This window comes from Brienomyrus brachyistius, chromosome 12, assembly GCF_023856365.1.
Source record: "Brienomyrus brachyistius isolate T26 chromosome 12, BBRACH_0.4, whole genome shotgun sequence".
NCBI lineage: Eukaryota > Metazoa > Chordata > Actinopteri > Osteoglossiformes > Mormyridae > Brienomyrus > Brienomyrus brachyistius.
Window position 1 is genome coordinate 21,521,309 of NC_064544.1, and position 17,007 is coordinate 21,538,315.

At 46.5% G+C, this 17,007-nt stretch overlaps 1 protein-coding gene across 1 annotated transcript in view; it reads left to right on the plus strand.

Annotated features, from left to right (window-relative positions):
- atrn (attractin) overlaps positions 1-17,007 on the plus strand; it is a 113,104-nt gene that overhangs the window by 5,324 nt on the left and 90,773 nt on the right. Inside the window, exons 2-3 of the mRNA XM_048969979.1 lie at positions 13,639-13,722; positions 14,394-14,507. Of these exons, the coding sequence (XP_048825936.1) occupies positions 13,639-13,722; positions 14,394-14,507 (198 nt within the window). The remainder of the gene's footprint in view (positions 1-13,638; positions 13,723-14,393; positions 14,508-17,007) is intronic.

The window sequence follows — 17,007 nt, forward strand, 5'->3', positions numbered from 1 at the left end:
GTGGGCTGGGTGAGCGTGACTAGAGCTGTATTGCATTCTTTGTGTACATTTCTATACATAATTTTTAGTTCAATACACACAAAGAAATGAATGAATACCTGTACTGAACCAAAATTCAGAAGTAGGTGTTCAAAACGTGCTAATTGTGGCATTGGCAGTTTTAATATATTTAATCAATTTTACCATCGCTGGAGAGAGAGTAACTACGATCAAGACTGTATCGGCTCTGTTATACCGAACTTGGATATGTTACTGAAAACTCAAGCAGACTTGGTAACTCATTTGCGACGTGCATCTGAGTGTGTGTGACCAGAGCAAGGCAGAAACCTGCCTCTTCAAGTTAGCTTCCCCATTACATTGTAGCTTAGTTTATTTTACATGAATTACTTTATACTGTGCAAGTAAGCATTCTGGTTTTTGTTAGACACATTGCCTTTGGTTTACAGCTGTTCCTGATTGTGTGTGTGTGTGTTTGCAGTTTTAATAGTAAATAATTTCAAACAAATCGTTTTATCTGCTGTACCAAAATTCCACCGAACCGTAAACCCAAAACTGAGATATGTACCGAAATGTGAGTTATGTGTACTGTAAAACCCCGTCTGGTGACGCTGCCTGATTTTAGAGTTTGAATTTAATAATTCTGATGATGAATTCAGCCCTATCTAGCCTTTGGTTATAGTGCCTTTGTTTTACGGCAGCAGCTCGCATGAGCCATCGCTGTTCTGGGGCCAGTTGGGCCCCCTGATACTTTTGGCCCCTGTTGATGCTTTTTCACAAAGCTGTCTCAGGCAGGAGAATGCACCCATGACTGCTTCTGCTGACTCTGCATCGTGAGCTGTGTCGTGAGGATCACAGTCCTGGCAGGCATTCAGTAGCGGTGTCTTACCAGGGTTGGTGAATGTGTCCCAGCCTCAAGGAAGGACAGTTTACATTTTCCTCATCCCTGCAAATACCCGAGGAGGAGGAGGAGGAGTAACTAGTCTTGTTAACAGGCAACTGGCCTTTCCCACCCATCTAGCAATCTGGAAGCCGCTGGTGATTCACTCTTGGGTGCTGGTTTCTGAATAAGCAGATGGAGGAATAAGTGATCGGCCCGGATGTTACGGCTTCTCTGATTGGCCCGTGCCTCCTGCGAGAGAACATGCCGCTGTGTCTGGCCGCAGTTGTCACGTGCGCGACAGGGGGCAGCGCTGAGGCTTCCTGTCGATGGCCGTGCTTTTTGTCCGGGCCCCACATGGAAGGGCGGGGGAGGGAGGGTGGGGGATCTCCATCTGGCCCTTTCAAGGCTGGTCTACTTTCTCAGGCTGTGTGTTTGGCCCCATTCACAAAATGCCGTCCCTCTTCCTGCTCAGTGGGCCTTTAGGCTTCCACTTTTTGGCGGAGGCGGAGCAATGTGACCGCGCTCTTCTTCATCTCTCTGTGTGACACTGAAGCGGTTTGCTGGCTCACTTCTTTTCCTCCCGCACCATTAATGGGTAGCTTTCTGTCATTTGTGGCGATGCGTCTCCCCAGACTGACTCGTTTGGTGATGCGCCTCTGTTTTCCCCTCGAGTTCCCGCAATTTTGGTGATGTTCTCTTTTGGCTTTGCTTTCGTGGAGCCTTGTTTTTGTATGAAGTGCGAATCGATTTCGGAGAACCATTCTCCACGGATAACGGAAATAACACTTTTCCGATCGGAAGGTCTGAATTCTTGAGCATATTCGCATCCAGTCATGGTTGAGAATACCCCCTCCCCCTCCCCCCATGGTCTGGCTGTCCCCCTGAGTCCTTGGAATGCACGCTGAGGGAGGCTGCCCGGGAATCCGAGTGGCTCATAGTCCCTTGCTGGTAACTTGGTTGATTATCCTTCTCTCTCAGCTGGATGCCGTGTTTCCTGCTTCTTGTGTGAATAATGATGTTGCCATTTTAAATCCGTTTTATTTATTCCAAGTCAATGTGTATAATTAAGATCTTGACGGTACTACGACTTGATACTGCTTATCGGTTCGGTACTTTAACGGTAAAGTTATTGATACTTTTTATTTAAGAGAGAAAAAGAAACACTAAGAGCAGAATTAACATTGTGTTATTTTATCATAAATACTACATATAAATTAGCATTCTTGAGTTGTAAACTGCAACAGTATTGTTTTGAACAAGTCGTTATAGATTATAATGTGATTACTGTCTCTTTTTTTCCTTATTTTTATCAGTGTATATAAGACTTTGGGCTGCATTTCCTGTATGAAATATGCTATATAAATAAAAATAGTTTGGCCAAGTCACTCCAAATCTGAAACCGTGAATTTCTTAATGACAAATGATTCTCTGACCGTTTCAGATTGTATTTATGAACGCGTCCGTAACAATCAGCTGGCTAATGGTTACTTTTAGTCATTAATCCATGTTCGTATAATTGTTGACTCTGTGTGTGTGTGTGTGTGTGTGTGTGTGTGTGTGTGTGTGTGTGTGTGTGTGTGTGTGTGTGTGTGTGTGTGTGTGTGTGTGTGTGCGTGTGCGCGTGCGTGCGTGCGTGCGTGCGTGTGCTCCAGGCCACTGGAATACATAACATACCTGGGGCCATGACAGATACATTGTGAGCTATGCAGTTGAAAACTATGGATTTCTCTGTATGCATGTGACAGACTTTCACTAAATGTTTTGACAGATTGTTCTTGTTTCTGGTCTTACACGCAAAAGACTTGTTGCACTTGTGGCAGTGAACATTGCCAGCATAGACTTTATTGAAATGTAACCACACTTTTTTGAATGTTTAGTTCTCTCCGCCATCATCACTAAACATGGGGTCTCTTGCCTAGCAGTTGGTGAGCTGGTGAGGCTGCTGGACTTTCAGGTTTACAATGTGATTTTTAGTAACCTGCCGAGTGCCATGCAGTCTAGGATTGAGTGATACAGGGCTACCCTCCAGAATATTAGAACGTTTGGACTTAGGGCTGATCTGAATAAATACTTTCATGAGTCACCTGATGTCTCCTGGGGTGAAGATCACAGGAACAAGAAGGAATAGTATATTTTAGGTTGGGCTCTGAATACGAATGAGTTTCTGGTGCACTGGCTCCTCCTTGGTTCCCTCTGAGGAACCTCAAAGAGAGGTCACCTTAGTGTATCTGCATCTCTCAGGATGCACCTGGGAACCTCCAGGGTCAAGAATCTGCTTCCCTGCTGCTTGTCAGATAGCCTCCTCATCTCAGGTGTCCTGTACAGGGAAAGCTGTGATTCTGCTGCTGTGTCCCTGGCCTCTGGAGAGGGTGGCACCTGATTTCAGCTCATTTTAGCGAGTGAAATTGGTCCGGTTTTAATGTCTATGGCTCATTAAACACAGGAGGCAGTTGTGCTCTAACTTCACTAATAGGCCTATAGACGGAGAACCTCTTGGGCTTGGGGGTCGATGTCCAGCCAAGCGAGGGTCACAGACCTTTTTAACTTCCTGTCAACACATTTTTTTTCTTTTTAAAAAAGAACAAGTGGCTCAATAGCTGTCCATTCTTTTTAAATTTATTTCATGGGTTCCAAGGTCCCTGCCTCAGGCCCATTGCTTCCTGGATAGGCTCCGGACCCCCTGCGACCCAGTAGGATAAGCGGTGTGGAAAATGGATGGATGGGTTTCAAGGTGGGAAAAGGTTGCATGGATGTACTTCACATAGTTACTGGTATTGCAGGTAAATTGGGCCCAGCAGGAAGTGACTATTCCATGCAATTGTCTGGAAAATGAGCCATGAAGCATCTGTCGAGGTTCACACCTGAAGATACAGTTTGACTGCTTCACTTTGATAGTGGTTTTTATTTTAGTCTCACTTTGCACAGAAACACAGTGGCAGAGATGCTCGCTGGTCTCTAAGGGGTGTGTCTGCACCTCCTGAAATCTGCCCTCAGCTTCTCAGCCCTTGATATACTGAGCTTGGTCTTTGAAAACAGGAAGTGATTCTTGATGCTTGAAACTAAAATGGATGTATGACGGATCAGCTTAAACTTGTCGTTTTCTGTGAAAGAGCCTCATCAGCCTTCAGTGATGGGTATGAAGCTGGTGCCTGGCTAGCAGTGGCTGTCACTCTGGTTGGACACCGTTACCTGGGGAGTGTGATATGTTCCTGTGTTCTCTGTGTCTGTGCTGGCCTTCAGGGTTTGGGTCACCTGTCCAGTTGTCCATTGTGAGCAGAGATGGGGATCCAGTGTGGTATGACTGGTGTGGCACTATACGGATTACGTGTCGTTCTCATTGGCTGATCCAGAATAAATCTCTCTGCTAAACGGCCATTTCGGCTCCACTCAGTCGATTTCCCTGTCTGAGTTGTCGGTGTGAATGACGGCACTGGCGCTCCGCCAGCGGCTTCTCTGTTTTAAAATCTGTGCATTTCTACATCTCCATTTTTACATGCCTGAGTTTATTATTTTTAAACAGTGCCATTATTATTCAGACCTTTAACATTTGACCAGATGACTGAAGAGGCTGGCTCTTTGCCAACTCGTTTCATGGCTCGCCCCCTCCACAGGGAAACTCAGAAGCTTGTCTAAGCTCTGAATGCCATGGTGTGAATCGGATGGTATTATATTAAGCTGGTCACAGGGAGGCTGGTTTAACTGAGGTACCGCCTCTAGCGTGCCATTCAGAATGGCCCGTAAGATCACCAGTCACAAAGGCAATCCGAGCGCAGTCGAGGCTTTCTCTTCCCTCAGCCCGAGGAGCGCAGTCGAGGTTCTTTCCTTTCCCTCAGCCCGAGGAGCGCAGTCGAGGTTCTTTCCTTTCCCTCAGCCCAAGGAGCGCAGTCGAGGTTCTCCTTTCCTTTCCCTCAGCCCGAGGAGCGCAGTCGAGGTTCTCCTTTCCTTTCCCTCAGCCCGAGGAGCGCAGTCGAGGTTCTCCTTTCCTTTTCCTCAGCCCGAGGAGCGCAGTCGAGGTTCTCCTTTCCTGTCCCTCAGCCCGAGGAGCGCAGTTGAGGTTCTCTTTTCCTTTCCCTCAGCCCGAGGAGCGCAGTCGAGGTTCTCTTTTCCTTTCCCTCAGCCCGAGGAGCGCAGTTGAGGCTCTCCTTTCCTTTCCCTCAGCCTGAGGAGCGCAGTCGAGGCTCTCCTTTCCTTTCCCTCAGCCCGAGGAGCGCAGTCGAGGCTCTCCTTTCCTTTCCCTCAGCCCGAGGAGCGCAGTCGAGGCTCTCCTTTCCTTTCCCTCAGCCCGAGGAGCGCAGTCGAGGCTCTCCTTTCCTTTCCCTCAGCCCGAGGAGCGCAGTCGAGGCTCTCCTTTCCTTTCCCTCAGCCCGAGGAGCGCAGTCGAGGCTCTCCTTTCCCTCAGCCCGAGGAGCGCAGTCGAGGCTCTCCTTTCCTTTCCCTCAGCCCGAGGAGCGCAGTCGAGGCTCTCCTTTCCTTTCCCTCAGCCCGAGGAGCGCAGTCGAGGCTCTCCTTTCCTTTCCCTCAGCCCGAGGAGCGCAGTCGAGGCTCTCCTTTCCTTTCCCTCAGCCCGAGGAGCGCAGTCGAGGCTCTCCTTTCCTTTCCCTCAGCCCGAGGAGCGCAGTCGAGGCTCTCCTTTCCTTTCCCTCAGCCCGAGGAGCGCAGTCGAGGCTCTCCTTTCCCTCAGCCCGAGGAGCGCAGTCGAGGCTCTCCTTTTCCTCAGCCCCAGCCCATTTACCTGACTGTGAGTTTAGGCTCCCCAGATTGATGAGGCATATTGTAAATGTGCTGCCTTCTCTCTGGACAATACTCTTTGGCTTTAGCACTGTGGCTGGCCGATATCTCTTTTATCATAGGGAGACGGTAGCCTTGGCTCCTACACTCCAGATAAGGCTTCTGTTTTGGTTTCTTTCCTTATTGATTCCCTGGACTTTGCATGGAATTCTTCTGAAGTGTATTCTGATGCTTTATAATATTGGTACTGTATGTGGGTGGTTCTTGCATACACTGTCTTTCTCTTAATGATACACTCAGCTGCACAGCATGTTTTAGGGTCAGATCCCTGGGTCAGCCAGTGCGTACTGCCCCTTTCTGGTGTTGGGCCCTCCCATGTGACTCAACCATTGAACCCCACGCATGAGGAAATGACTGCCATTGAGCATGCTGAGCTCTGCACAGGAGTGAAATGTTTGCCCTCTTGTCTCTCTACTGAGCTTCTTTCAGCCATGGCATCTAGGGTGTTGCCTTTGGAGGGCAGAGCAAGGCAGACTAACCTGTGGCTGTGAGCATTTGTTCCCAGTCAGCAGGCTGAGCTGAAGGCCTCACTGTGTCGGGCCTCCCTGGAATATATTAAAGCAAGATGAATGCGGGCGTGTGGGGCATGTTTTCTTGAATGCTTGGCTGGTGTTTTGTCTCCCTACTTTGTCATCAAGATTGCAGCGCACTCCTCTAGTTAGACTCCTTTCGGGATGGTGGCTCGCCGACCTCACCCATACAGGCAGGGCGACGAGCATCCTGGGCGTGATGCCGTGTCGTAACCGCCAAACCTGTAATTCCTAACAATAATTAAAATTGTGCAACAGGATCTCATTGTATAATATTACTGTTAATGCTGCCATTCTATTAGATAGAAGCTCTTAAATGATTGCCGTTGGAAGCCTATAGCTAATGAAGATTTATGGAAAATTGGATTCTTCCTGTGTGTGTGTGTGTGTGTGTGTGTGTGTGTGTGTGTGTGTGTGTGTGTGTGTGTGTGTGTGTGTGTGTGTGTGTGTGTGTGTGTGTGTGTGTGTGTGTGTGTGTGTGTGTGTGTGTGTGTGTGTGTGTGTGTCCTGAAGGTGTGTCCTTGCTAGTGTGGGATTATAACCTGTGCTGCTGTGTCAGCTGCTTCCTAGAAGTCACATGGCTAGCTTACGGTTCAACCAGAAACTGAGACCCCTTTTATGGCCTGTGCAGCCTGCAGGATAATGTCCACAGCTGCTGGAGCCTCGACCTTTGACCTCCTTGTCTCCCAGGGTCATGTGGGCGGCAGGCTGAGGAGAGGGGCAGCAGTGGCGTTTGTTCTCCTCAGCTGCTGGAGCTTGAGCTGAGGGCCCCTGGCTGCCCGCTCAGCCTCTTCCTGTGAGCGTTATAATTAAACAGCGCAGCACACGTTCACGTCCGGCAGAGCCCTCCATATCCACACCACTGCCACCATATTACTGAGTAGATTTTTTTTTGGAGAATATCTGGCCTAATTGGGGGGTTAACATGAGAGCTGAAATGGTGCCTGTCATTGTCAGCCTGACCTCCGGTTCCTCTCCTTCCCCCCAGCCGCTGGGTGAACCTCTGTCCTCATCAGCACACATGAAAGTCTAGTATTGTTCGACCTTCAGAAAGAGGGCAGCTTGGCAAGGGCCTGCTAATTCAATCTCTATTAACATTGTTTCATGGTTAAGGCTGCACTCAGTGGCCTGGCCTTTCCAGCACTTGTTTGCCAAATTGTACCAGCAAAGCATGTCATAATCCGGTGATTTGTAACTGTTTTAGTCAGTATTTGTACTTAATTGTACTTTTAACTCCTGGTAATGGAATAGAACCTTATGAATACTAATTAGATGCTGGGCGGAACCTCAACAATGTGGTTTGCTAGGCAAGCATCACTGCTGGCACACACATCCCCCCCCCACACCCTGCCCCCAACATCTGCTACAACCAATAAGAGTAAAGAAATATTATTCAATGTTTAATGCGTGACATTCTTATTCATCCATCAATCCTGTAGTCGTTTGTCCTAATGCAGGCCCTCCGGAATGAGTCCAGATCCCATAGCAGGAAGCAAGGCGGGGACCAACCCACCAAAATAACATTTTATATTTTGAATCTAATTAAATAATTACAAATAATGTACATCTTGGCGGCACGGTGGCGCAGTGGTTAGTGCTGCTGTCTCACAGCAAGAATGTCCTGGGTTCGGTCCCGGGTCCTTTCTGTGTGGAGTTCGCACGCTCTCCCTGTGTTCGCATGGGTTTTTGCTGGGGGCCCTGGTTTCCTCCCACGGTCCAAAAGCGTGCAGGACAGGTCGATTGGTGAGTCTAAATTGGCCCTGTGAGTGTGTGCGCCCTGCGGTGTGTTGGTTCCTGCTCAGAGTTGGTTCCCACCTGCGCCCATTGTTCCCTGGGTAGGCTCCAGTCCCCCCCACAACCCCAGTTGGGATTAAGCGGTTTCAGAAAATGGATGGATGTATGTATATCTTAAAACAGACGTGCATTGAAGTAATACTGCATTTCTTTATTGCATGACTTTACCTGACATAGACAACCCTGCACTAGCTGTGTGCACTCCTGGGCAAACAGAAAAACAGGCCAAATCCAGAAGTGCCTGTTCAGAGTCCAGATTTGAAGCCTATAGAGAATATTTACTTATATTAAATACAAATTAGCCAGGAAACATTTTTCAGCAGTTCATCAACTGCTTGAAGTAGTTAGCATTGAGTACAACAACATCAAGTGTTCTTTCTGTAACATGGTCTCTCACAAGTAACAAGGTTTTCTCACAAGACTTTATGAAATAATTTAATTTAATGAAATAAAAGGAAAAAGCTTATGGATGGATGATTCGGACTTCATTAAATAAAAGATGCACCGATCAGCGCTGATCCATAACTATTTGACGGATCGGGTTTCAGCCATACGTGACCAATCCACATCCTATACTTATTTAGATTTTGGCAGTCTCTAAAAAGATAAATCATTTAGTGTTTATTCTATTTGTGCAGTTGCCCAACAGCTGTTTCCCATTTTAGATATATTTTTTGCGGCATTTAAAGCTGAACGCTAACGCTGTCACTCAGTTTGTCTGCCACTCAGTGGGTATGAGTGCAGTGACTTCCACCTGCTGTGACGTCATGCGCATACCATTCACAGTAGGGGGAGCGTAAGAAAATCAATTAAGAGGGTAATGACCTGGAAGTATTTTACGCTTTTAACACTAGTTAAACACTAGTAGCGCAGTGATCTGCAGTCTTTGTACAAAGAAAGTTTGGAGAGGTAGTAGTAGCGTTTAGTGGAAAATCCCACTAAACAGAGCGCGTGCAATTGTGCGAGACAGTGTGAGTAATAATAAAAAAAACAGTGGATGATTTGGGAGTCTTGGGCTTTTTTGCGCACTCACTACAGCTTGTGATTCACGTGGGGCTGCTATCTCAACAAAATATTAGTGACGCTGTTGCCTGTGGGAGAAACATGGTGGGACATTTCAAGCATTCGCCACTTGCACATACTCTCTGAAAGATTATATTGCGTATTGTTCCAGTCAAAATTTCAACACTGACGCAACACCAGTTGCACTTCAACAGGACCTCCTTCCTCCCTGTGGGGAATAGGAAGGTCATGCGTATTTCCTGTGGCGTTGATACTGGCTGAACCACTAACGCAATAACATGGTGTTCATGTCTGACATATTCAGCGCCGGCATCCTGTAGCCAGTGCAGGAATTACAGCAAAAAAGTTGTCCAGCCTCGGGTGCCCTTATACATTTTTTTCGGCCAGCTTGCTGATGGATATCCTTTAAGGTCCATTTGAACTTGGCCCTGAGCATCTCCCAGGGGCAGCTTTGTGACTGGTTACTCGCATTAATCGGAATATTGTGAAGCAGTATGGATCATGCCTGCCCATTCGCTGTGGGTGTTTGTCCTTTTATGAAATGCATGCATAGGATGTAGTAAAGGCAGACTGGTTGTGGGGAATCTCGAGCTGCATGCTCTTTGCTCCTGCGTGGAGCGTATCAGCACACAAATTTAGTGTTTTGTGTCATTGCAAAGGTGTTACTAATTAAAAAGCACCCAGTGAGACAGCTTGTCATTGAACTTTTTAACTCGGATCAGCTCCTTTAGAACTACGATTTAGGTTTCAATTTAATATTGCTTGAAATGAATGTCTTAACTACTGGTTGTTTCTAGTGTCATATATATTTATAACATAATGATTTTTTTTTTTTACCATAAAACAAACATTTTTTATTTTTTTTTACTGAATTAAACATCACATGAGCACTGTGGTGTTTTTTGTGTGTGTGATTTGTGTGAATGTTAAGCAAAACGGGTAACGGTGTCTGCAGTCATTGGGAATGAATAGGATTCCAGCCTTATTCCACTGACTTGTTAAATATCTGCTTTTGTTTGCAATGTGCAATATGTTATGAGATCCAGCATATTGTATTTTTCCTGCTTTATCATCTGCTGCTGTACTTATTGTCTTGAATTTACTTTGCACTCTGGTCTGCAGAATGCAAACAAGTAAGAAAGTGTATGATGTGCACATGCAACTAAAACCTATATTGCCTTATCTTAGCATTTGTGTTGGCACCCACAAACTCACCTTTGTTGGTGCTGTGTGTAATCTGATCTCCTGCAGTGACGCCCAGTACAGTGTGATATTGGGGAGTTTCCACCCACCTTGTGTATCGGCATCGGATCAGTTCTGGTCCCTGAACCTGGCTTTTCATCTCTCGCTCCCGCTTCACTGACGGATTTTACGCAGTGACTTTCAGTAGTGTGTGCTGATTCGCTCCCTACTTGTCTAAGCTACATGTACGAGGAGGCTTTTGTTGCAGTGCCATTTATCATGTCCCTCTTAATCTGTGCAGCACATATGAGTCAGCTGTGGGGTTTCATCTGTTCAAAGACATGGGTGTGAAATGCATTATGAAACACGGGACGCCTTCGTTAAGGAGTTTATAAAAGAAAGTGTTGAATGGAATAAGATGTAACGGGTGGGGGGGCATAAACATCCATTTTCCTGTAACATTGGGCCCCAGGGCTATACTTGAGCCCCAGAAGCTCTTTATAAATGTCAGGAGGGTGCTGTGATAAGGATGGGGCTTGACGTCACGGAGTACATGGAGGGCTCTGAACCGGATCAGTAATGTATCCGAGGAGCTGTCCACTGCCCCCACCTTGCTGTATTCCTGTGCTCGGCTAACTTGTCGCACTTACTGCCTGCGATAACCTCCCAGATGACAAGGAGGGGAGGGGGGCTTGCTGCCTCATACCAGGGTGACCTTTACCTTCATAAAAATCAGTATTTCGCAGCTGTTCCTTGCTTAGGCCACTCACACGCATTCTGCTCCCAGTGTAGAGGATTTGCTAACACAGTGGCCTCTGGGAGGCGCCTGTCCCCCTTTTCTGCTCGTGCCATTGATGGTGTGGTGGCAGCCAGTGTCGTGGATATGAGTGCTGGGCTCCTGACCCGAGGTCATGGCATGTTTTTCTTCTGAGCGGCCATTATACGAAACACACGTGCAGTTTAGGGGAATTCAGATTCTGCATGTGTAGGTTTGCGAAGCATGGTTGGCCTGGGCTGACCTTCCCTGCTTATTTCTACTCTCTCTACTGAGGTGCCCTTTGCCCCAGGGAAGTTGCTTACGTCGAGCTGTGTGACAGCAGCTCTGTCTTGGGATTCCGTGAATGGACCGGAAACATCCTACAGCCTGCAGCCTCCGTCAGCCTCCAGCTCCTAAAGACTGTTATCAAACATCTGCTTTTCTACTTATTTTATATCCGCAGTCCCCCCGGCTATCCTCGTAGCCGAGCTGCCTTCGGCAGTCATATAGGCTTTTTCCATAAGAACGAAGTGCAGTTTCTTGGGCTTCAGTGCTGTATTGTACAATAGGGAACTGTTCACAGACGACCACATGCTTTCCGGTTTACAGATAGAGCATTGTTTAGCATTGAAGTAACGAGGTAAAATTCAGTTCAAGGAAAAATTTGCATAATCCCCACAACAGCTGGCTCACCTGCAGTCTGACACAAAGGGATAGTTTCCTGGCCAGACACCCTGTGACCAACTGAGGGGAGACAATGGATTGTCATCTATCCAGCTGAAGCTGAGCTGCCCAGACTCGTTCAGCATGTCGCTGTGAGAAAGGGCCTGAGTGAAACCAGTTACAGACTGGGAGCCTGATGTTCTCCCCATTCCCTTCGCAGCATCCCCTATCAGATTCGCACTGGTTTGCAGCACACCCTTTTTGGTGTTTTGTTGAATGAGCCCAGGTTTGCCACAGAACACTCTGCACTTTTGTAAATGTTTGGCTGTAGCTGAGATAAGTGGGCTATCAAGATGTGTCTAAAGGGCAGCTTTTAAAATGTTTTAAAAACCTTTTTTTTAAATTCAGCAGCATTCAGCTTACTGCTTGATTTAAGGTACATAAAATTGGTCAAGGCATTTAAAAATGCTTTTTAAAATTATTTCTAGAAGTAGACTTGGCATCCTCGACCAGTTACAAAATGTTATGACTAAAAAATGGGTATTAAAATACCAAGCCTACTCTGTTTCCTTCAAATCATCCATTCCAGAAAAATACCATTTCATTTGACTGCTTAGACAAGAAAAACTTGAGGATGCTGCAATTTTTTTTTGTTATTCGTCATGCTTGATTATATTTGCAGGCTTGTTAAAGCTGAATATTAGTCAGCTTGTTAAACGCTAAGGGCTTGTAATGATCTGTCTTTGTTGAAAGGTGCTTTAGTGGGTAGCAGTGCAGCCTCACACCTCCTGGGTTGGGAGGTTTTTCCCAGCAGTATGTGTGGAGTTTTTCTATGTCTGTACAGGTTTTCCCTATATAATTCTGTGGGTCAAAAACAGGTGATTGTGCAGAGACGCCAGTTAACCTGTAAGCCGTGTGACAGAGAGCCAGCAAGAGAGTCCTGTAATGGAAGGGCCTTTCCTCATGGGAATCCCATGTCTTGTGTTATGAAAGATGCCTGGCTGTAACACTTCACTTTGCTAATACACCCTGTATTCCACATCGTTGGAAAATGGCAGAACTATACAAATAAATCTCCACGCTTCCAGCACCCATAAAGAACCATGAGAAATCAACAATCTACACGTTGCGGTTACCATCTCTTTCTCCTCTCGTGGTTTGTGTGTTTTTGTGTTAACCTCTAGTCACTGTTATCAGTTGTTATTTGTTCCTTTTAGATGAATATGACTGGTGTGAGCACAGGACATATATCAAATCAGAGTGTGGGGCGTTTGCTGCTGATGTCTGAGGGAATACCGTCGGGTGTTTGAATTTTAATTAATGTGTGATGCAGGTTAGATGGGACGATGGACTGACATCACTTTGTAGTCATTCTACTGTCACTCTTCAGTCATTTGTTTCTTTTTTTGTCATCTTCCCACGTCTTTGTTGTGCTAATATTGTGTTTATACTATGTTTACCACCAATATACTTAATTGAATTTTAATAGCACTTTAATCTTGAGTGTGTTTTATATATTTATCTGTACAGGCTGCATCTTCGGTCTTCATATTTTGATTCCTATTACGCTATTTGGAGGCTGCTTCATGATTTACTGTAAACACTTGTTTATTTTATTTGCTTCAAATGACCTTTTTAGGTTGTCTGTCCGTCTGTCTCTTTGTCTGTCTGCCTGTCTCTGTCAGCCTGTCAGCCTGTCTGTCTGTCTGTCTGTCGGTCGGTCGGTCTGTCTGTATCTATCTGCCTGGCCATCGACCTGTCTGTCTCTGTCTGCCCATCGACCTGTCTGTCTCTGTCTGCCCATCGACCTGTCTGTCTCTGTCTGCCCATCGACCTGTCGGTCTGCTTATCTGTCTGTCTGCTTGTCTGTCTGTCTGTATCTATCTGCCTGCCCGTCGACCTGTCTGTCTGTCTCTCGTCTGTCTGGTGGCCTGCCTGTCTGTGTCTAAGTATGTGGCTCACAACTGTGCCGTCCGTTTAGGAACAGCCTTCAGATTTTCCTCTCTTGTCTCTCCTCAAAGGTTGACGGGCCCATCTGGGTTTCTGACTGATGGGCCGGGGAACTACAAGTACAAGACCAAGTGCACGTGGCTGATCGAGGGACAGTGAGTATCAGGCTGAGTTTGTCAGTGTGTTTGGATAAAATCGATCATTTGCTAGTCAGTCATTTTAGCATCTTTTCATGTTAGTTGTGTTACCAGACAGTCTTTAGCAAGCAACGCTGAGAAAAGCCCAGTTGTTGGTGGGAATGCAAAAATCCGACTCCTCCTTTCTGCCCCCTCAGCCATGGTGCATATTGTTCTGTATGGGTCATGGGGTTAGGAATGGTGCACTCTCTGGGCTCTGGGGCAGCCAGGGGTGGGCAGGGTCCCCACCCCACTGCCTCCGCATCTTACATTAGCTTAGGTTATCCTGATTACTGAATTCTGTCCCTGTTCACATTCACTCTGACGGACTGCAGCCATTGAGAATCAGCACCACTGACTGATGTCTGTTAATTACTTTGAAACGGAAAGGGACGCCATTTCAGTCAACAAGGGGCATGACTTTTTATCCAGTTAGGTAACTAGCAGGAATTCCGCGTTCAGGAGACAAGCAACTGGACACATCCTGGACATTTTTGGTGGTGATGTTTTTAAAAGACTCTCAGATAACATCTTAATTGACTTGTCAGGGAACCTTGGGTGTCCTTGGCATGCTTGCTGGATGTGGGAATGCCTGGGTCAGGACTCTCTGCGGAGGGTATCTGTACACTGACTGTCTCTTTGTATTTCAGGCCCAACACCATCCTCAGACTGCGCTTCAACCACTTTGCCACAGAATGCAGCTGGGATCACCTCTATGTGTATGATGGGGACTCCATCTACGCCCCTCTGCTGGCCGCCTTCAGGTACTGCACCAGCGGGTTTCCGTAACTTTTGCTGACTGCCTGATAAACACTAGCTACCTGTTCAGTGCTGAAATGATTTGTGTCAAACTGCTTATTTTCTAAAATACTTGCGTATTCTGTATTGTTAGGAGGAAGGATGCAGCAGTAGGGCCTGAATTACACTTCAGGATTGTGGGTTTCGGGGCAAAATTTGATCGATTCCCACAAATCCAGTAAATATAATGCAGGAAATTCCCTCACAGATTTACAGTGACGTTTAATGATGTTCAGCCAGATTTGCACTCGTGCAGAATGCATGCTTTCTCTCCTTCTGTCTACAAAGCCTTTGTCACAACGCTGTTTGTATCACTTGTCTGATTTGCACCCCGCATATCTCTGCATGCACAGCATTACACTTTATGGCATATTATACAGCTATACCTGATTTGTGCCACATCGTTTCATATCCGGCACCTGATGTAAGTTACCAGTGTAGTTTCCTCGATAGTTCAAACTTTGGTTTTGTGTAACACTTTCATCACAACTGCATGGTTCCAGCTATGCTGCCGGGAAACGGATCCCTGATCCAGTTAATATTTCTTTTCACAACATCATGTTCATTTTACAGACTCTTTCTCAGCGATTGCCACTAGCCCAGTATGGAATAGTCAGCCAAATATTCCGATTCTCAGTTGTGTGTGTCCTCTGCCCGTTTAATAAAAGTTCTGCATAGCACCTGCCCTTGTCTGTGCATGTGCTTTTGGGTCTCCTTAGGCTCCCCAGTCACGGTGGGGTGACCATATGTGTCCCTGACTGCTGCCACTGTTATGCTGCAGCAAAGTCATTAGATAATGCCAATAGGACAAACAACTAGAGAATTGTATGTTATTAATTCTATTTTCCTGATCCCACTAATTTAGAGTGATGTAAATATGGCAGCAGCAACTCAAAATATGCTAAACTTCATATTTCAGTTCCGAATGAACCAAAGGTGTACCAGGGCAAACCGGAATACCATATCACTGGATAGGAGCAATTTTAAGAGATGGAAATATAAACCAACATTTCAGATATGGGATATTTAGGTAATAGTCTTTGCAAAAATTGGAAATAGATAACCAGAGCGAACACTTAAAATGACAAGCAAAGAAAATAATTTTTTTCCCATGTTAATGATCCACGGAATCATTAACGCTACTTCTCGTTAAACAATCAACCAGTACAGTTTGCTGTAAATGTTGACCAGTATGGTTTTTTGAAAAATTTCAGTATGAATGGATCGGGCTGTGCCTCGAAAATGCATGTGCAGTCGTGCAAGGTACAGATCGGGCAGGTGGTAAGGATTGGGTAGTGACAGCCCCCTCCGCTATTGCAGCATCTGTGCTAGCCTGCATACGTATTTCAGTGACAGGAATTTGAAGGCATGCAAACATTGACTGCTGCTGTTAAATGGAAAGGGATGATGCAGTGGAGATGGAGTACAGGGAAAGAATAGAGACAAGAGAAGGGAACCACCAAAAGAAGGCCTAAGGACAGTGATGCAGCTCAAAGAAATGACCAACAGGGGAGAAGGAGAAAGAGATGACAAATTACAGCAATGCCTGTGGAGAATCTCTTAAATTGGAGGAGAGTGATGAAATGCAATGTAAGGTAATAGGGCAAGGCAAGACCTGCAGTCAAGCTCACAAGAAGTAAAGAAGTATCCCCCTCCACACCGCAAAGGTGTGTAAATCTTCCTTATGTGAAACATTTAAGGGAGGAATTCCCCCCTATTTTGAAAAATGAATTTCATTGCCGGGGTGGCATGGTGTTGCAGTGGTTAGCACTGTTGCCTCACACCTCTGGAACCAGGGTTACATGTGTATGGAGTTACATGTGGGTGACATGTGTGTGGAGTTTGCATGTTCTCCCCATGTCGTCGTGGAGTTTCCTCCGGGTACTCCAGTTTTCCCCCTAAAGTCTAAAGACATGCTTAGGCTAATTGGAGTTACTAAATTGCCCATAGGTGTGCATGTGTGAGTGAATGGTGTGTGAGTGTGCCCTGCGATGGGCTGGCCCCCCCCTCCTGGGTTGTTCTCCGCCTCCAGACCTGCCGCGACCCAGAAGGATAAGCAGTATGGAAGATTGATGGATGGATGGGTCACACTGACTGTCTCTTTGTATTCAGGCCCAACACCATCCTCAGTTTGCGCTTCAACCACTTTGCCACAGAATGCAGCTGGGATGCAGGATGGATGAATTTCATTGCCATGACTAGTGATTCCCATGAGCAAGGCTAGCAGGCTGGCAAACATGGTGCCTGGGCAGGGAAACTGGCACAACTCTTACCATGGTGCCAGGGCTGTGACGCTGACAGGACTATAACCATGGTTCCATAACAGGGAAGCTGGCAAGACTGTTACCATGGTGCCAGGGCATGGATGCTGGCACAACTGTTGCCATGGTACCCATACTGTGATGCTGACAAGACTGTATCCATGGCGTCTGGGCAGGAAAGCTGGCAAGACTGAAACCTTGGTGC